This window comes from Paroedura picta, chromosome 7 (genome assembly GCF_049243985.1).
Source record: "Paroedura picta isolate Pp20150507F chromosome 7, Ppicta_v3.0, whole genome shotgun sequence".
Taxonomy (NCBI): domain Eukaryota; kingdom Metazoa; phylum Chordata; class Lepidosauria; order Squamata; family Gekkonidae; genus Paroedura; species Paroedura picta.
In genome coordinates this window covers 101588710-101609202 of record NC_135375.1, presented here as the reverse complement: position 1 = coordinate 101609202, position 20493 = coordinate 101588710, and the positions used below count along the sequence as shown (strand labels likewise).

Genomic DNA, 20493 nt, shown 5'->3' with positions numbered 1-20493 from the left:
CACTCACAATAAAGCTGTTCCTGGATGAGTTTCACCAGCTAGATTTTAGGCCAGCTTTTGGGGCCTGCAGGCACTTTTGGCATTCTGACCCAGTGTGGAGGGGCCAGTCCCCGCTTGTCTTCGGACACCCAGAGAAGGTCTTGGTGGCTGTGTAGCTCCTACAAAAGTGAGATTTTTTAAAAAACTACACGCCCAGTCAGAAGCCTTGCTAGGCAAGAGGGTCACTTTGCTCTGTCCATTTTCTAAAACTATTCTGTGGGCACCACACTGGGCCCCTCTGTTCTGGCGCATGGAGCACGGGAGAGAGGATCCTTGCCGATAGTTCAGTGCAGGGGGTGTCCATGGACTACAATTCCCACAAGCCCCCGCCCCACTAGTGTCCTTGCTTCCATTAGCTAAGGGGGGAAAAGCCCAAGTCGGGTGGGATGAAAGCAGTTTCCAGGCACATGTGAAAAACCAACTGGGACCAATTTTATGTAGCAGAACTGGAAGGTAGAAAAAGTCAGGCGGTGGCTCCGTTCCCAGATGGCGGCTGCGTCGGGTGCTTTACAATCATCTGACGTTTCTCAGAAACTGGAGTGTCCACAAGGGAGAAGTCAAGAGATAAGGCAACTAGTAAGAGGGGCGGGGGGAGGGATCTGCAGCCTGCCTCCCCCTCCTCCTCCTTCCGGGGGGGTCGCAGCCCCTGTGCTCTCTTCCTCCCTCTGTCACTCAGACGAGGCTTGGACGCAAGTTTGGCAGCTGATGCTTCTGTACTCCCCGCAACAAATGCACACGCGGTACAATCTGAAAGAGGGAACGACAGGGGAAAGAAAAACAAGTGCTGAAGTGAAAACCGCCACCCTGCTTTGTCAGCTCAGTGTCCTCTAGGCCAGGGGTATTCAACCTGTGGTCCTCCAGATGTCCATGGACTACAATTCCCATGAGCCCCTGCCAGCATTCGCTGGCAGGGGCTCATGGGAATTGCAGTCCATGGACATCTGGAGGACCACAGGTTGACGACCCCTGCTCCAGGCGCACGTCTGTCCGTGGGCACTCCTCCCCTTCTCTCACCTTTTGGATGCTACTCCGTTTTCTTTAACTTCTCTTTCCGTGGCACGAGTGCTTTTCGGACGAAAGGCAATACAAATAGTAGTGTGAAAAACAACAGGTGGCCTAAGAAATAGACAGACTGGTACACCTGCAAAGGAAAACATTGGGGGGGAGTCAGTGCGAGACGGTTGCTTGTCTCCCCCTGCTCCTTTCTCAATAAGGAAGGGGGACGAGAGACGGTTCCCTTCCCCAAAGGGGATTTGGGTTGCTCGGTACCTTGATCCACTTTTCCCAAGTGAAAAGGCAGAATGGCACCAGAGAATATCCCATGAACATCCAGTGGTTCAGTTGCTGGATAAGGTAGAAGAGAGGCCGCAAGATGGTGATCGAGGACAGCTTGTTCAGCGGTGGGCTGTCTCGCACCAGGCTGATAACCTGCAAGGGAAAGTTACAGGGTGCTGTTTTCAATTCCTTCACCTAAAGGTAAAGGTAAAGGTATCCCCTGTGCAAGCACTGGGTCATGTCTGACCCTTGGGGTGACGCCCTCCAGCGTTTTCATGGCAGACTCAATACGGGGTGGTTTGCCAGTGCCTTCCCCAGTCATTACCGTTTACCCCCCAGCAAGCTGGGTACTCATTTTACCGACCTCGGAAGGATGGAAGGCTGAGTCAACCTTGAGCCGGCTGCTGGGATTGAACTCCCAGCCTCATGGGCAGAGCTTTCAGACGGCTGCCTTACCACTCTGCGCCACAAGAGGCCCCTCCTTCACCTACAGCCGTCTTAACAGAATTACATCCCACCATGATATTCCCTGTATAGATCGGCTCAAAGTCCAGTTAGTCGGGCTGTCAAAGAATGTTCAGTCATTCAGTAGGTTAGAGCTAGAGGTTTCCTTCGTTAAAGTCTCACTATAGGGGGAGATAAGTGGGATTTTTTTTTTTTTAACAAATCTATGTGGTCACACTGACTCCCTATTTCTTTGGTATCAAGAAAACAAGAGGTGGTTTTTATACCCTGCTTTTCACTACTGGAAGGAGTCTCAAAGCAGCTTACAAATTGCTTTCTCCTCTCCCCGCAACAGACACCCTGGTTGCATGTGGAGGAGTGGAGATTCAAACCCGGTTCTCCAGATTAGAGGCCGCTGCTCTTAACCGTGACACTACGCTGGCTCTCAAAGGCCTAACGGTCAACCTCCTAGCTGGTGGGACGAATTGGCTCTCAGTCAGCTGAAGCTTCAGTTGTCTGGCCCACCCATTGGAAGCTTGCAGCAGAGCACTGAACTGTAGCCTGAGGTATCACAATGGACAAAAGGAAATACTTCTTGACACAGGGCGTGCTTATCATAGGATCATAGAATAATCAGAGTTGGAAGGGGCCTCATGGGTCATCTAGTCCAACCCCCTGCATTATGCAGGACACTCACAACCCTATCGCTCATCCACTGTCACCTGCCACCCCCTTGAGCCTTCACAGAATCAGCCACTCCATCAGATGGCTATCCAGCCCCTGTTTAAAAAATCCCAAAGATGGAGAACCCACCCCCTCCAGAGGAAGCCTGTTACACCGAGAAACCGCTCTAACTGCCAGGAACTTGCGGATTTTTAGATGGAATTTCTTTTGAATTAATTTCATCCAATTTGTTCTGGTCTGTCCCTCTGGGGCAAGAGAAGATGTTCTGCCAGAAGATGCAGTAAGAGCCAGAGGCATAGACAGCTTTAAAAGGGGTTAGAGGAAAGCTCTATCAGTGGCTACTAGCTGGGTTCGATTCCTCCACATGGGACAGTCACAGTTCTCTCAGAGCTCTCTCTACCCTCACCTTCACAAGGTGTCTATTATGAGGAGAGGAAGGCGATTGCAAGCCGCTTTTGAGATTTTTTTGGGTTGTAAAAAGCGGGGTACAAAAACAGCTCTTTGCTGTGTGTGAGATAGAACACTAGGCAGACTCCTGTCTTGAACTACCATGGCTGTTCCGTTCTTATCACCGAGGAAGCTCACTGAGCAGTTATTGCTGAAGAAGCACTTCCCACATCCTTCCTGGTGATTGACACACTAACATCGGGCCCTTCTAACCCAGCACGACCGGGCAGCAGAAAAGCCTGCCTTTCCGCAGTGTCCTCCTCACCTGCCTTTCGACAATGACAATCAGGAACTCCATTTGGAAGCACACCAAGTAGCCGCAGTGCAGACCGTGCCAGATGGCCAGGAAAAGCAGAGAGGTGGCTTGCGAGAGTAACTTGTTGCCCAGGAACTTCAGCCGCTTGTAGATGTAGCTGTTGGGTGGAGAACAAAGCAGCTTAGTCCGGCGGACACGGGAGAAGCAGGGCCATCACCAGGGATATGGTAGAGCAGGGGTAGTCAAACTGCGGCCCCCCAGATGTCCATGGACTACAATTCCCAGGAGCCCCTGCCAGCAAACGTGTTTGCTGGCAGGGGCTTCTGGGAATTGTAGTCCATGGACATCTGGAGGGTCTCAGTTTGACTACCCCTGTGGTAGAGTATTAATGCCCCTGGGACCAGACAGTGACAGGCAAAGCTACAGGAAGGGGTCAAGGAGGGCTGACCCTCCAAAGTTTATAGCTGCTCAACATGATCTCTGTCCGTGCAGCTGAAAATGCTTTTAGGGAAGGGAAGCGGGGTTTTCTGAGAAGCGGGGTTTTACTGTTGAGAAAACAGCTTGCAACTAGCTGCAAGTTCTCCCTTGTGGTTTGATATTTCTGCATTTTATTTGTGGAGAGGTACGTGTTCCTCAAAGAATGGCATGCAGTTAAGAAGTTATCCTAGGTCAGAGTTTCTACCTGAGGCTTCAGCTCTGCCTGGGAATCGTGCCCATGCCTACCTTGCATGGAGGTGATATTTCCCAGTGCATAGGAGAGCATATAGAAATTGCACTATTTATCATATGGCATCTATAGTGTTAGGCAGGAGATCCAAGGCAGCCGGGCAAGGGGCGTTCAGAGGTGGCTTGCTGTTGTCTGCCTCTGGGTTATGGCCCCCTAGATCCACACCCTGGGGATCGAGACCCCTTTAGAGGTTGAATGACCCTTTCACGGGAGTCGCGGCAGGGCAAGCAGCTTGGCCGGGGGGGGGGGGGAGGAGAGAATGGGACACCCTCCACACAACAGCTTTGCGGGCTAGATTGAGAAAGACCGTTCATCTGTCTGGAGCAGCGGAAAAGAGCAAGATGGGCATGGTGGGACAAGAGGCAGAGCTGGACTGAGAAACCCTGGGAAGAAAACCCAATTTATGGATCTTCACGCCAGTGGTCAGTTTCGGTTTAATTTCTGTGAAAGTACACTGGCATAATTTTATAGTTGGGGGTCATCACAACATGAGGAACTGTATTAAAGGGTCGCGGCATCAGGGAGGTTGAGAACCACTGGCCTAGATCGTGACAACTCAAGTCCTTGGATGTCTCCCTTCCAAATACTGGCCAGGGTCGGCCCTGCTTAGCTTATCTGATGGTATTGGGCTTGCCTGCCCTCTTTGGGGAAAACCATGGTACTTCTGTCCATCTCAATGTTTAGTAGGGTGGGGGGAGAGATTTTTAATGTGTAGCCTTCCATTTCCCCCATCGGCCACTGCTGTGTGGAAATGCTAAGGCTCTGCCAGGTCTGTCTCCACCCCTCTCAGGTGAAATAGCATGGCAGCTAAGATGCCACTGCATGGAGAAGACAAATTGTAGGAATCTCCTGTAAAGGCCCACTACAATCAGACAGCAGTCTCAGCAGCAGCAGAATCTCCCAGCCAGACTTTTTTGCCTGTGCCATTTCCCCCCGTCTATATTGGGCCGAAAATTTAATTCCCAACTGCTGTAACACCACAGGACCACGAGGGTATGTACTTGACGGAGCGACTGAGTAGTATATTATAGATCCATTTTTAGGAGAGGGGCGACTCAGAAATCCATAAAATAAACAGCTTGAGTAGAAGGCCTTGTTAAATGGCCCCGAAGACCTTACCCACAATTCCATACCACAGGACAGAGAATTAGAACCAAGAATCTTCTCCTGCATGAAGCTCCCCAAAATGAGATCAGAGAATCTGTGCTGAATTCTTAACTTGTGGGAGAGACTGGCAGGGACCTCTCAGGAGCAGGCTGGTTCTAGTTTGCCTCCCTTGAGAAGTCCACTTGGCCGTGTATTCTCAGACATTTTGAAAAGGCCCATTTTTCCTTTTCCTTAATTACATTTAACATTTTTTTTGGGGGGGGGGGTTGTCTGGCTATTTGGCCGTTGCTCATTTTGTATTGTTGGATTTAAATAGTTGGTACTGCTTTATTCATATTTTGTAGACAGCGCCTAACGTATTCCTAAAACCAAGCCCTGTTCCTAAATCTTAATGTTTTAGACAGAGCTATCTGTATGAAAACAAAATTTGGCACTGAGGTTTGTGCTAAGAAAAAAACCTGTTGCATTCAAACCAGGTAAAAAGATGGTCAGAAGGAAGGTCCTCTCTGTGCAGTGAGGGTTTCTCCCTTGGGATTGTTGCCTCAGAGTTCTTTGGCTAATCTTGAAGCCCAAGGAGTAGCACAAGATGGAGATGCCTTCCCTGACCTTTGAACATTTTCCAAATCATGGTCACAATGGTTTGGGGCTGTTTGTGTACAGTGTCTCCACGTCCCTTTCCCCTTGCCAAGCTGCCTCTTCCACGCTACCTGGGCCAAAACTGGCCACTTGTATTTGGGCAAAGCATCGTGCCTTACCGGGCTACCCAGGCGTTGGTGTTGGTGTTGAAGGAGGAGATGGTCCCTGTGAAGAAAGGTGTCGTCTCAAACAGCCAGATTTTCATGTTGGCGCACGCATCCCACTTGGAGTGCCCCTTCTCGTCCTTTCCATTGTATCCGAGGCCGGTGAGGATGCACACGCCTTCCTGCAAGAAAGAGCCGCGGAGAGTTGGAACAGGATGCCTTTGATGAAACGCAGCCCTTCCCAACCGACGGAAGATGCTTAGTGCGCATCTAGACTCCATACTTACTGTGACCAGCCAGCAAGTGACATACTTGTAGAGGATCACCTTGCCCCAGATCAATATATAAAGGCAACGGTACCAAAATGGCTGCTCCTGCAAAGACAGAGCCAATAAGCCAGGTGAGGTCTGTACTGCAAGCATTAGAGAAGAAGAGCTGGGTTCATTATACTCCCCTTTTCACTACCCAAAGGAGTCTCAAAACAGCCTACAACAGCTTTCTCTTCCTCTCCCCACCCTGTGAAGTAGGTGGGGCTGAGAGAGAACTGGGAGTGGCCCAAGGTCACCCAGCAGGCCTCATGTGTCTCAGAGGGGCTTGTAATCTCCTCTTCCCACAACAGACAATCTGTGAGGTAAGTAGGGCTGAGAGAGCTCTGAGAGAACTGGGAGTGGCCCAAGGTCACCCAGCTGGCTGCATGTAGAGCGGAGGATCAAAATCAGATCTCTGGATTAGAGGCTGCTGCTTTTAATCACTACAGCACACTGAGAGTCCAGAAATGGCCAGTTATAGCTGCATTCTTTCCAGCGTGTCAGCTCTCAGTACCGGGCTGGGCTGTCAGAGATGGAACTCTAGGAAAGAGCTGCAATTTGGCTCAAGAAGTCCAAGTGAATACTTCCAGGGGGACAAAGACAGTAGAGTATGTTTACTCTGGCTCTGACTGACAAGAGATGGAGAATAGGGTACAGGCAAAGGATTATATGCACAAGTGAAAAAGTTTGGAGAATGCCGAGCAACTAGATCGCTCAGTTCTGCTTCACATCAGCATATCAATATATAAAAAACCAATAGTGGAGAACTTTAGAAGTGTGTCCACACACTTGTGTGAATTTCTGGGATTAAGTACGATTCTCTCAAAAGGCTTAGGGAAGAAATGTGATGCAAGGTGCAGTCTATTGTTTAGAGGCTACAGCACTGCAAGCTTTTATGGCGGCCAGGAACAAAACACACACATGGGAAGACGATATGGGATTTCCACCAAGGTTCTTCCAGGAAGAAGCACCTGCTGGCTCAAGTAAACAGTAAACACCCCTGGCAAGCTGATACTTGGTCATGTGCCCAGGTGACAGATTCTGCAACTGCTCAGGTCGTCTACCACATTGGGACGTTGTGAGGATAAAGTGGAAGAGAATGATGGAAGTCACTTTGGATCCCCATTAGGGAGGGAAATAGAAGAAGAGTTGGGTTTTTATACCCCATTTCTTCACAGGCAGTCTCAAGGCAGCTTCCAATCAGCTACCCTTCCTCACCCCATAGCGGATACCCTGTGAAGTAGGCGAGGCTGAGACAGCTTTAAGAGGACTGTGACTGCCCAGCTTGTGGAGGAGGAGTGGGGAATTAAACCCGGTTCTCTAGATTAGAGGCCGCTGTTCTTAACCACCACACCAAACTGGCTGCCAAGGAAGGTATATGTGAAGTAAATAACACTGATACTCAGAAGAGAATGGCAGGGAATAAGTGAAGTAAAATAAAAGGCCTCGTTGAGGTTGCCTGCTACTTGCTAAATGGTAGAATGTTGGGGTATTTTAAAACACATAAATTTAGGGCATTAATGTGAAAGTCCCCTACTTCAGATGCGCAAGGGCTTGAGGCATTCATGCACTGGACTAACTGGCCTTTAAGTGCCACAAACATCCCATTATTCCGAGCTCCTGTAGATCAGTTTGTCACTAAAAACAGGCACAGAGGAAAAACCAATGGTTTTCTTTTGCCGTTCTTGGAATGAAGTTTCACAAATTCTAGCAAGCGTTTCAACATTTCTTGTTCTGATTGCATTCTTCCCGGCTCAACGTTTGTGCTCCTTTTGGTCCAGCACGACCTACCTCATAATCATCAGAGACGAGGTAGTCATCAGAGATGTATGGAGCCAGGATAGTGTAGACTACCAAGAAGAAGAGACCCAAGACGAGGCGCTTGAGAGCAGGTGCGAAGCTGAGACAGGTCAGGGAAGAAATTCAGACAAAGTCACAGAGTGTTTCAAAACAACAGGGAGTTGGGGGGGGGGGATGACAAATGGATAATCCATTTTTGAATATCTCCTCCCCACAAAGTGACGGCCTTGATGAAGGCTGAACGGTGCGCCAGAGTGGCACGAGATAAGCATTATGCTGTCCAGATGACATCCACCCTACAAAGACTGCGCCAATAAACGGTGTTTGAGACATTCTCGGCAATGGGAGGTTACCTGTTGGGTCTTTGGCCCGGCACGTCTGTCAACTCGCCCTTCACCAGCTTCTGATATTGTGTCATTGAGAACTGAGGCCCCACCATGAAGGCACCGTAAAAAAAGGAGAAGCCACAGACTTCCAATAATGTCGGAACGCCCTGTACAGCAAACTGCTGTTGTTCCGGGCTGAGGGCCTCCTGCGTTGTAAAATAAACAGCTATTAGCATCTACTGGCAAGACTCCTGAAGAATCCCTCCCCCAGGAGGATGACTCCCAGCCATCTGGCCTGTTAGGCTACGACATCAATAACTGCAGACACACTCTGGAGTCTCAGACGTTTTGAGTTTTGCTTCCTGGTGCAACAAGGCGTTTTCTGAGATCGTACCCTCTGCTCCCTGGGACCCTGGCAATGAACACCGAGGCAAGGACCAGCACAACTGGAGTAGCAATAAGCATGCGGGGGGGGGGGGCAGGGGGACGGGGACCGGAAGATGGCGTTACTCTGGCTGCTTCCAATCTAATGCTCTGCCTTCTCCTCGTCACAAATGTCCTGGTGCCATCTTATCAAACACAGTCCAGGCAGCTGAGAGGTAATACTTCTGCCTCTCACAACAATCTGAAGATTGCCTAATAGACAGAACAGGCCCTGTGTTTTGCCAAGAAGGTTTTACCAACTCTAGTGTTTCATTATTTCCCCCCCTTAAGCCATCTCACTTTCAGCTGCAATCTTTGCCCCTCAGTTGCTTGGAAGAGGGATCGTTCCGAGTCGGTAACAGTTTTGGTCTCCATGTTATTCCCCTGAATTCAGAGGGTTTTTTTTAAAAAAAAACTTCCTTATTCAAGAGGAAAGAAAATACATTTCACTTACCACTTCCTTCCTGCCATCATAGTAATCTAAGGCCAAACCTAGAGAGGGGAAAACATACAAAGTGATTCAAGTGCTTGTGGAAGCAGACTGAAGGAGGTGAGGATCTGACCCGTGCTGCATTGCAAGAGATGGGGGAGGCTCAGCCGAGCTGCTTTGAGCTTCCTCGAAGGAAGAACAATATCCATCAATCCATCCCAATCCATCCCATGAATTGTCTGGCAGCCAGGCAAGAGAAGTCTGGAGGTGGTTTGCCATTGCTTGCCTCTGTAGCGACCCCAGACTTCTTTGGTGGTCTCCCATCCAAGGACTAACCAGGGCCGACCCTGCCTGGCCTCCAGGGTCTGGCAAGATCGGGCTTGCCTGGGCTAACCAGGTCAGGGTACACCGAGGTCCAAATACATCTAAATATATTTTTTAAAGAAACAGAGCGAGGAGAACACTTTGAGATCTCCAGCACTGACACCCCCCCCTCCCCTAAGTAGCAAGATTTGAGGACAGGAGGGAATTGGCAGCCCAAAAAATAAAAAGATGCAGCAGACATACCAATCAGTTTGAGAGTCAAGACACAGTGCGGCATGGTCCATTTGATGTCGTAGTGCTCTGTAGCAGTGAAGTAGTAGCCAGCCATCAGGTATACCTGAAAGACAACAGCCATGGATAAAAAGTCCATTCCTAGGTAATGTCGTTCCCCCGTTTCCCAGCAGCCCTTGCAGAAGTGAGCAAGAACACAACGCCCCCCAGAGAGCTGCAGAGGGGGAGGGACACATTTACCATCTGAAAGACGAAGGTCGTGGCAACGGCAGTGACTGTGCGGCCCATGAGCCTCAGTATGAGAAACTGAATGAAGACACATATGAAGGAGTGGCAGCATTGGGGTCCTGCGAACGCAAACAAAAGGCAAGGATGAGTCCTACAGAGATGCGGGGCCGCGGGCATCCTCTCACACTCTGTGCTGAAGAGGCATGTATCCAACTTCCCCACCCCCTTACCGAAGTTGAAGTAGGCCAGTGAGACCCCCGTTAATGTGTTGTATAGGTGACTGAGGTAGATCTCCTTCTGGAAGAGAAATGAGCGCTGGAACAAGGCAAAAGGGTAGCCTGGAAGAGAGAAGCACACCATAAAGGGATCCCATTAAAACAGAACCTTATGTTCCCCGGCCCACAGGCTTGGACAGCTGCAGCTTCTGCCTCGCTCAACCTTGGTAACAGAAACAAGGGAGGAAGGAAATACTTATCTACTAGACAGAGATACAACTGTTACCCAGGAAAATTGCCATGTAATGCTTATAATGGTGACAGTCCTTCTGGCTTGCCCTATATGATTTCACCACCTATCCCTAAGAAGCTGTAAGTCAAAACCAATATAGAATAAGTATATTGACCAAAGACCAAGGGAGAGTTTTCTACAGTGAGAAGAAGCGGTCACTGAAAATCCTGCTGAGGTCACCTGCTTTCTGCCAGGTGACCATGAAGCAGCTGAAGGTCTCTCTTTCATGGATCTGGCCTCTGTCAAGATCTCCCTCTCCATAATTTTATTTCTTCCTGCTCCTTTTTGTTGTTGCGTGAGCTAGTTTTGTCAGGTTTCATTCTGGGTGTCTCATCAGAGCGGTTTCTAAAACTAAATGAACTAGAGGTTGGACCAACCCAGATTTTCCATTGGGGAAAAAGGGAGAAGGGACCCCTTTGATTGCCCAAAATGCCTGTCCTGGGAATCATGGGACCTGTACGGACAAAAGCGACACAGAGAGGTACCTGGGTGAGCACAATCCATTTAGTTACAACTCTTTTCATTACAATCCATTTGCATGACAGGTTTTGGACAACTTTTCTTCAGAGTGAAAAACAGCTGTAAAAAGATTCTCCATGCATTGCTTATCAGCAACTCTCGGCAAAACTTTACAATACTACACTAAAAAGGTTAAGCTTCGTGAAACTAATGCTCAGACAGCTCCCAATGACATGAATCAGCATTTAGGTGTACAGCACAATGTGGAAATATGGGGGGGGGGAGGGGAAATGCCAAACCAATAAGCAATAAGGCAGCAAAAACCCAGAAGGAAACATCTTAGAAACATGAACCGGTGTGGCAAAACATGTATTGCCAAGGTCACTTTTTACTAGTTGCTGAAAAGAACCGAGTGGTATTTCACTCACTGTAGCAGAGGACTCCTTCTCCCTTGTTATCATGAGAAATACTTTCCTGTAGTGGGTGTGCATGCATTCTTTAACATGACTGACGGTAATCCAGCTGGATGGTGATAAGTCTTCATTTCTTAGAAGTCAGCTTCAAAGAGCCTATTACACTAATGCAAACAAGTAACCAGGACACGACCATGCAGAGAGGAACAGGCACCCATCTCAATGCCTTTCATTTCAGTGGGTGGGGTCACTAGAAGCAAGTTTTCGTCACCATCCCAGTGCTGTAGGTTTGGATGCACCACATGCTCCTCTGCTTTCCAGTTCAGAACATGGCCCCAATTCTCTCCCATGCCATGCTTGAGCAGCCTGTACCCGCCTCTCTCAGTCTGTAGGGGGCACAGACCCATCCTGTGCCATCCCAAGGGTCCTCGCACAAAAGGATGTTCTCAACTCAGGCTGCCCAGCATGAAGTTGCTAACAAGACCACCAGGGATTTCTTGACTCACTTCCTGATGACACAGAATCTCTTTGGGCAACAGAAGAGAGAACACAGCTTCCCTTCCATCTCTCTAACATAATAGAGCTCTCCACTGAGCCCTTTGTAGGTATCTTAAATCTGAAGCACGGCATGACACTATCCTAGACCAAAAGCTGGTTCTTCTCCATCTCTCTGCTTGTTCACGAGCCAGCGGAGTTACCATCTTTCTCCATCTCTATGCTCTGCACAGATCATGGGACTATAAAAGCCATGTTTGATCATAGCGAGGCTAGAAATGTGGCTATTGAACCAATTCTGTACTGAGATCTGGGAAAAGAGATTAAGATCCCCATTGATCCAAGAAGACAAGTTTATCAGGGACTGAGCAATCACATCATACCTGTTCTAAGCCCCACCACTCATTCCTTTTATCGAGTGCTCACAAGTTCTTGCATTGTGAGAAAGGTAGGGAAAAAAAATACTTTTTCTACCTTCGCTATCCCGGGCATAGTTTTGTAAATCTACATCCTGCCAACTCCTCAGTCATTGATTCTTTAAAGCTCAAAGGCCCTAAGCTCTTTAACCTTTATTCACAGGGAAGGGGTTCATCCCCTTAATAAAAAGTGCCCTTTTTGGCACTTTTTTCAGTGTTATAAGATCTTTTTTGAACTGCAGGGACCAGAACCCTACCCAGTATTTCTAATGCTGGCTGACTTGTTTTCATTGCATTTGCCATTTTAACCAAGTCAGTTATCATCCACGACTCCAAGATCTCCCCCCTGGTCAGTTGCTGCCACTTTGGACACCATCAATGTATATTTATAGTTGGGACTTTGGGGTCTAATGCGTTGCTTTGTGTTTGCTCACACTGAGTCTCATTTGCCACACTGATGCCCACTTGTCCAGCCTAGACAGATCCCTCTGGAGCACCTCACAGTCCTCACTGGTTCTCACCACCCTGAACAACTGAGTGTCATCCGCAAACTTCGCCACTTCACTGCCGACTCCAACTCCAAATAATTAGTGAACAAGTTAAAAAGTGCTGGACCTAGTATCAAGCCATGCAATACCCTACTGCTTATCACCTTCCACCACGCAATCTGCCCATTTATCCTCACTCTGTTTCCTGCTAATTAACCAGTTCTCAACCCACAGGAGGACTTGTCCTCTTACCCCATAGCTGCTGAGTTTACTTAGGAGTCTTTGACGAGGATCGCAGTAAGGTCTAACTGAGTTGAGGCTGCAATCCTGTGCATACTTAACCTGGAAGCAAGTCCCACTAAACACAGTGGGATTCTCAATAGACATTAATTGGTTGGCGCTATAAACCTGCACGAGGCCCCTACTTTAAAACTATTGCAGTCTGCCTATGGGGACTTTCTATTATGACCGACATCCTGCCGCCCCTTCTGGTTAACCACAACAAACACACACGCACAATAAAAACCCAAGCAAATTTAAAGGAGAATTTTAATAAACATGTGAGCTTGTTCATTGTTTAATGAGGTGTTAGTTGTTCACAGCACAGCCACGCCCTGTTCCTGCTTTTGAACACAAATTGCTTGCCTTGAGAAAAACCGCTTTGTTTTAGGGGCTGTTGTCCAGGTCCACTTTCCTTCCACAAAGCTTTCTAGGTTAACGTGAGACAGCTGATAAAGCTATGACTTTGCTCATTTGTCCACACAACAATCCTGCAAGGCGGAGGAGCTCTGCTTTTTTGGGGTAGTGGTAGCCTCTAATCTGGAGAACTGGGTTTGATTCCCCACTCCTCCACCTGCAGCCAGCTGGGCCAGTCACAGTTCTCTCAGAACTCTCTCAGCCTCATCTACCTCACAGAGTGACTATTGTGGGGAGAGGAAGCGAAGGTGATTGTACACTTTGAGACTCCTTTGGGTAGTGAAAAGCGGAGTATAAAAACCAACTTTTCTTCTTCTTCCTCTTTGTTAAATGGGCAAAAAATACCACATTGATAAACCACTGAGCTGGAGGCTTAAGGATGTCTCCACAACACTACCCACTGAATCACCCTGGCTTATCTAGCTTAATGAGTTACTGATGGAATCAAAGGTTCTAAACCTTTCGGTCTTGTTCTGTCCTGCCTGAAGCTTTCACAGGGTTTATCGACAGCAGCCCGGGATCTTAAGGCTGGAAACAGCCCATGGCTTTAAGAGCGTTTGAGGAAGTTTTGTTGCAACAACTGCCGCCTCGGATGTGTGCATTCATTTCTTTTAAAGTACTTCTGGCCACACAGATTTTTCACCATTATCAAAGGAAAATGCCAAACCCATTTACTTAGAAACAAAAGAAATGATTGGCACACACATTCCATTGCCAACGATGGCTTGATTTTACTATCAACTTCTAGATGTGGGGGGGGGGGGGGGTAACAGGGAAGACAAACAACTAACTATACTTCCACTTTCTCAAGCTGGAAAGTGACACCTGACAACTAATTCACAATATCTCTCAGGCACATTATAATGTGAATTAGATTCCGACGGGTAGCTGTGTTGGTCTTTAGCGGCAAAACAAAGTGTGAATCCAGAGGCATCTTTAAGACCATCCATGTTTTATTCTAGGTATAAAGTTTTGTGTGCATGCACAGGAAAACTTATACCTAGAATAAAGCTTTGCTGGTCTTAAAGGGGTCACTGGATTCAAAGTCTGCTTTGTCAGTTACTGAGTTTTAGTACTCACTAGAATTTAAGCCCGCTGTAAGAAAAATACAGCGGGCGCTAGCGGGAAGGGATGTAAGGCGGGCCCAGGAATAGCCTGGCCATGTCTGTGACGCGGCGAGGCTGTTCCTGGGCCTGGGAGAAGGCCCCCGCCTACCGCGGCTCCCCCCCCCCCAGCGTAAAGTGACTCAGGGCGGCAAAGGAGCAGGGATGCCGCGTCTTCGACGTGATGTCCCTGCTCCTTTCCCGAGGGCGAGGGGAAGCCGGCCAGCGAACTTACCATCAGGGAAGGCTTCTTACTCTGAGCGGTGACTCTTGGCGAGTCCGGGCCAAGCAGCCAATGGGGAACTGCGCTTTGCTGCTTGGCCCTGGAGTTTTTATCCCGGACAGGGCCCACCCTTTCTCCTCCCAACCCTATCTTCATAAGCCTACAGAATAGGGATTCTGGAAGAAACTTAGCTATTTCACATTTTGCAGACTGTAGTAAGGAAACTTAATTCTTGGGCTGTTGTACAACCCCTGCCTCTGAGCACGCGGAGACAATCAATTCACGTAATGGCAATAATCTCAATATGTGCTTGTGTCACAATACTCCACATCCAAATACATAGAAGCCTGTGACCCCAAGACTTTGGATTGAGAACAAGCAGGTAACAAATACTTGACTGTCAAGCAGGTGTGCCCAGTGGCTGCTTAAGCCCACATCTTACCTAATGCTCTCCTTTGCTGGTAGATATGTGGGCCAAAGAGGATAGATGGCAGGCGGCACCCTGTGGAAGCTGCCCAGTTCCCCTTGCTTCCTTGCAAAGCAAGAGTCTGCGTAAATGGCTAGAGGCGGCCTAACTCATATTGTTTCTTCCCCGTTTATTGTTTCAGACAGAATCACGGCACAGGACTTACTATGCAGGCTCTATTACCACCTTCCGGAAACCATAAGGAAGGGAGGAACAGCAAGAGGAGACGCTTTAGTACTGCTATTAGGCAGCTGGTAGCATGCTTGTAGGCATTACTATGTGACTGACAGAACGGCACCTAGATGGCCAGGGAGGGAGGGGGGGCAAGTCCAGCCTCTTCCCAGCTTCATTCGGGTCTCTAGTAAACATCAGCTCGCCAGAAGTTGTAGCACTGCACAGCAAAACATGGTTGTGTGTCTTGGAAGAAGCGTGGTGGGGGAGATCAGGCGAGTGGGGAAGAGGGTAAGCAGCTATTCCATAATATTTACACACCAAAGAAATTCAACTACTGAAATACTACAAGCATCTCAAGAAACTTTAAAGGTAGAGATAAAAGTATCCTGTGTGCAAGCACCGAGACATGTCTGACCCTTGGGGTGACACCGTCTAGCATTTTCTTGGCAGACTCAATACAGGGTGGCCTTGCCAGTGCCTTCCCCAGTCATTACCGTTTTTACCCCCCAGCAAGCAGCTGGGTACTCATTTTACTGACCTAGGAAGGATGGAAGGCAGAGTCAACTTTGAGCCGGCTGCTGGGATCGAACTCCCAGCCTCATGTCTGCTGCCTTACCACCCTGCGCCACAAGAGGCCCTCTCAGAAACTTTACAGGACAACAAATCAGGTAAAGAGGTGGTGTGATGTGCAGAATTTTGAATTAGGACTGGGATAAAACTTATCCATTACACCCTTAGGGGAGTTTAGGTCAATCACTCTCTCAGCCTGACCTACCTCCTAGGGTTGTCCCAAGGATAAAATGGAGGAGGTTCAAAATCATGCACACTACCACCCTAGCCTCCATGGAGGGAGAGTGGTATAAAAATTGTGACAGGCAGACAAAACAATAACCACACTCTGAAACAGGAGAGCAAACCCATTCCAAAGGTGTGGGTCTAAGCACTTTCCCATCAGACGAATCTCAGAAATGTACAGCCCCGATTAAAAATGAGGTGAGACATTGTGGAGGACTGAGCATTGACTGGAGGAGAAGAGGCCACAAATGCTTTGAATCCAACTTCAGCGGTAAAGCGATCAGGTAGGAGACAGATGGGGAGGAAGTTAGTGAAGACGTTTGTGACCCAAATGAGAAGGAAGAGCAGAAATGAGAAACTTTGTGGGTAAGAAAGAGAGGCAAGCCTGGAGTATGGCGTGTGTGTGTGTGCATTCACTTGCAAGGCAGCTGACTCTCCTGGATGAAGACCTAAGAGAAGGGAAAATGAAGATATGACAAACCCTGAGAGTGCAGTCACTATGTTACACTGGGAATGAAATGGTTGTCATGGCTATGGGATGGAATGAGAATGAGGAAATGTTCAGAATTCCAGCAAGTGAGGATTTTGTTAAAAATCCAAACATTTCTGAACTGGAGCCTTTTTGTTAGCTAAAACATTCAGGGAGAGAGAGAGAGAGAGAGAGAGAAAAGCCATGCGGGTTCAAGGGTATGTCCTGCCACGGGCAACTGATGTTGGATCTTGACACTGACTGCTCCTTAAGGAATTCTTCCCTTGCTTACATTGCAGCTATTAGCAAAATCAGCAGATCTGCCTCAGCCTATTCCACAGCCAGTCATAACCCATAATTCCCAGGCCATCCTGTCAGTAGGACAGTCACACCTTGACACCCCGTGTAACCTGTCGATCTGAATGCTTTCCAAAGGTGTACGCTTGTTCAGACCTGTGTATCTTCTTGGGATCCTAATGTTTTGCAAGTCTGTCCAATGACACAATTCATTACACACCTGAGGTGTTTTCCAACACTGCTGCCTTGAACATGTCCATGTCGTTCTGCACAGGATTAAGTCCCACACACCTTCATCTTGCCAGCATGGTGCAGTGGCCTGGGTGACTATCTAGTGCAGGGGTAGTCAAACTACAGCCCTCCAGATGTCCATGGACTACAATTCCCATGAGCCCCTGCCAGCATTTGCTGGCAGGGGCTCATGGGAATTGTAGTCCATGGACATCTGGAGGGCCGTAGTTTGACTACCCCTGATCTAGTGGTTCATCTAATATCATCAGGCTATCCCTTGTCTACCTCTTTCCCTGTTCCCTCAGTTCTGGGACATGCATCACTCACACATAAAAGCCATCACTTTTTAAATTTATGTGAAACCTAGACTGAAGGGTCATCTTTATTTCATATATGTAGTTGGGCGAGTCTTCTAGGGATAGACCATCCACCTCCTGTCTCTAGCCGGCTAGCCTGAACACAGAACTTGAATTCTTCCGACATTCGAGATGACTTGGTGTCCTTTACTCATCTTGCCCTAGGATGCATCCCTACAGATCGGTCTGAAGAGAGTGTGTGCTTAGTGGCACAAGGAATTACGGTTGTGACTCGGGAGGCTTAAAAGATGGAATAAATTTAGAGCTGAAAAACTTGGGAGAAGCATTGCCCCAAGGACAGCATTTATCACTTGAGGGACATTTGGGACAGCCTACATCTTAAGCCTTACTGTGTCTCCTCAGTTTCGTTCAAACTAGTCCCATCAGTCTCCTAATGACTCAGAAAACCTAGCAGAGCCAGCCACTCCAGATGGTATCTCCACAGACATCTCCGCTCTGATGCTTAGATTCTCTTCCATTTTAAAATTACACTGATCCCTTCGGCATAAATTGCTCCTCACCCAAAGTTTGCTCAACAGTCCCAAGTGGAAATCCCGTGACCCTAAAGTAAGTCTCACTTCCACATAACTACCTGTAGAAGTGCAGTCTTAGAATCCATCCCAGCACATTGTTCCTATAATTAGACATCATTCTTAGGTGCTTACAGCTTTAGACTTATACTGTTTTTAAGTAGATGTAGGGTGAGGCGCCGACCCCCTGGTGCAAGGCAACAGGACTCTTAACCCTTTTAAAAACAGTACAGAAGAGGTGATTTGCAGGTGAGACTGCACTTGGGGCTTCTGTCCTCTACAGAGGGATTAAAAATAAGGGAGTTAGCCACGCACACAGGTCTTTACAGACACTACAAATGTCAAGGGGAGTGGTCTGCAAAATGGGGGGGGGGGAGATACCATGCAGAATCAGAGGGAGGAAAAAGCCACAGCGTTCTGTCCAAAGGGCAGCCAAGTCAAACTTGCTGTGAAATTCACAACCAGGCTACCTCTTCCACTATTTGCTGGCCCTCAGCCAGGATTCCTGTCAACTCAGGAAGCTGCCTCATGGAAAGCCACAGCTGGCAACAGCTTAGCGGTCAGCGTGCTGGGCTAGCACCTGGGAGGCCCAAGTTTGAATCCCCCCTCCGCCACGAAACTTCCTGGGTCACCTCAGGCCAGCCACTCTCTCCCAGCCCTATGGACTTCCCAAGGCCATTCCGAGGATAAAAATGGAGGCGTGGAGACCAAACCCATGCCGAAGGGAAGGGAGCAGGGTCGTCAAATTATCCTCGCATGGCTCACAGCGACCAGCAGAAGGCAACAGGGGCCAGAGGCAACAGGGCCCTGCTGGGAAACCTTATAAGGCGATGATGCCAACGACCTTCTCCTCCTCCTCGTGCCCAATGCACACCCTGCTCTCCAGAGCCTCAAACCCTGGCACCGGCCGCGCTCGCTCCTGGCCCGGTGTCGGCCCTCACAACAGCCCCGCGAGGTAGGCTAAAGCGACAAGGTCTGCCGCCAACGGCCGGGAGGGCTCCTCAGGGCCGCCTCGCGGTGTCGCCCCCGCCGCCCCATTTTACCCACCCATCAAGATGGACAGGATGAGGCGCAGCGCCTGCTCCGAGGATCCCAGAGCCCCGGCAACCTCTGCCAGGCTCATGCCGAGCCGGAACGCCGCCCCGCCGCCGCCCTCCGCCGCTGCCATCTTGTCCGCCGGGCCGTTCCGCCGGCCCCCCTCAGAAACCGGCAGGAGCCGAAAGCGGCAGCATCACCACCGCGGCGGCGGCCCCCGCGCCTGGGCCACGCCCCTTTCGGCCTCCTTCCCCGCGCCTATTGGCCGCGGGCCTCCCGGCTCCCGCCTCTCATTGGCTAACAGGTGGCAGAAGGGCGGGGCCCGAGGTTTCAACGTTTAACTGAGGCAAAGGTTACCCCCCGCGCGACCCCGCCTCCCTCCGCCTCGCGCACGCACGTGAGGGTGGTGTCCGATTGGCGCGGATTGGGAGGGGGGGCCAGCCCGTTTCCTATTGGGAAAGGAAGGGCGGTCCTCGGTGCGCGAGGCGGAGCTCGGCTTCCCATTGGTTGTCTTGAGACAGGAGAGAGCCGGGCGGGGAGGGGGTAGGAGCAGGAGGCGTTCCCGAGGTTACTCTCGGGCACGAGGCGGAAAGGAGGAGTGGGCGCGGCTTCCAAGGGAGACCGACGGACGCGCGGCAGATCTGTCAGTGTGGCGCTGTGGCCCCGCCCTCAGCTTATAAATATTAAGAAGGCAGGCTGCGCGTGGAGATGTGGTGAATGGATGTCTGTCAGCACCTTTGTCATTTTTGGCAGGTTCTTTTGTGGTTAGCAGACAATGGGAACGGGGATCAAAAGCCACGCGAATGAAATCCCAGCAGCAAGCTGCACAAAGCTCACAATTTAAAAAATAACATATGAGAGGGGGAAAAACGTTTTAAAGTTACTGTAATTCGGTGCTCCTTGAACACTTTTGGTTTTCCTAAAAGCTTTGCGGATCGCAGATAAGCGATCCAGACGCTTTTGTTGTCCTCGTCTGGAGAGCGAAGAGCTTTCGGCCTTAAAAGCGAGAATCTCCATTTCCAGCCATGCATTATTCAGCCGTCCCAATATGCTTCCCCCCCCCCCCGCTTCCGAACAGGTGTTTGCGGAAAGATGTTATGTCCATTTATTTCTTCCCGCACCTAATAGCCGAGCCCCGTGTGGTTTTCAAACACACACACACTTAAAACATTTCGTGCTCTTCTTTTTTAAAATCTTGCCTTTCTTCCAAGCTGCTCAGGGTGGCTGGTAAAAATTTCCCTCCTCTGCTTTGCCAGGGCCGCCAGCAGTTGCGAAATTTTTGGGAGATCTTAAGGCGCAGCCTGGGGAGAAACTTCAGTATGACGCCCTAGAGTCCACCCTCCAAAGCAGCCATTTTTTCGGGGGGAATTGAATAAGCCTGGGAAATCAGCTGTAATTCTGGGAGGTCTCCAGGAGTGACCTGGCAACGGTATTTTTTGCTCTCACAACAACCTTGTGAGGTAGGCCGAGAGAGAGAGATTGGGCCAAACCTGGCCAGCCCTACCAGAGTATAATATCATAGCTGTAATTCTGGGGAGATCTCCAGCCCCC

At 49.3% G+C, this 20493-nt stretch overlaps 1 protein-coding gene across 1 annotated transcript; it reads right to left on the bottom strand.

The window, feature by feature from the left end:
* Positions 1 to 449: 449 nt before the first annotated feature.
* On the bottom strand, positions 450 to 19193 carry LPCAT3 (lysophosphatidylcholine acyltransferase 3). The gene is made up of 13 exons (XM_077345748.1): positions 18955 to 19193; positions 10020 to 10127; positions 9802 to 9908; positions 9574 to 9667; positions 9031 to 9068; positions 8181 to 8359; positions 7819 to 7927; positions 6007 to 6093; positions 5735 to 5901; positions 3155 to 3302; positions 1309 to 1467; positions 1054 to 1180; positions 450 to 786 (listed from the first exon to the last, which is right to left on the bottom strand). The coding sequence occupies exons 1-12, from the start codon at positions 19073 to 19075 to the stop codon at positions 1064 to 1066; spliced, it is 1434 nt and encodes a 477-aa protein (XP_077201863.1). The 5' UTR covers positions 19076 to 19193; the 3' UTR covers positions 450 to 786; positions 1054 to 1063.
* Positions 19194 to 20493: the final 1300 nt, after the last annotated feature.

Coding starts and splice junctions, on each gene's coding strand:
- LPCAT3 (XM_077345748.1), bottom strand. CDS start 19,075: ATGGCAGCGGCGGAGGGCGGCGGCGGGGCGGCGTTCCGGCTCGGCATG. Junction 8,360..9,030: donor ATGATGGCAGGAAGGAAGTG/GTAAGTGAAATG, acceptor TTTACAACGCAG/GAGGCCCTCAGCCCGGAACA. Junction 1,181..1,308: donor CTTGGGAAAAGTGGATCAAG/GTACCGAGCAAC, acceptor TTTCCTTTGCAG/GTGTACCAGTCTGTCTATTT.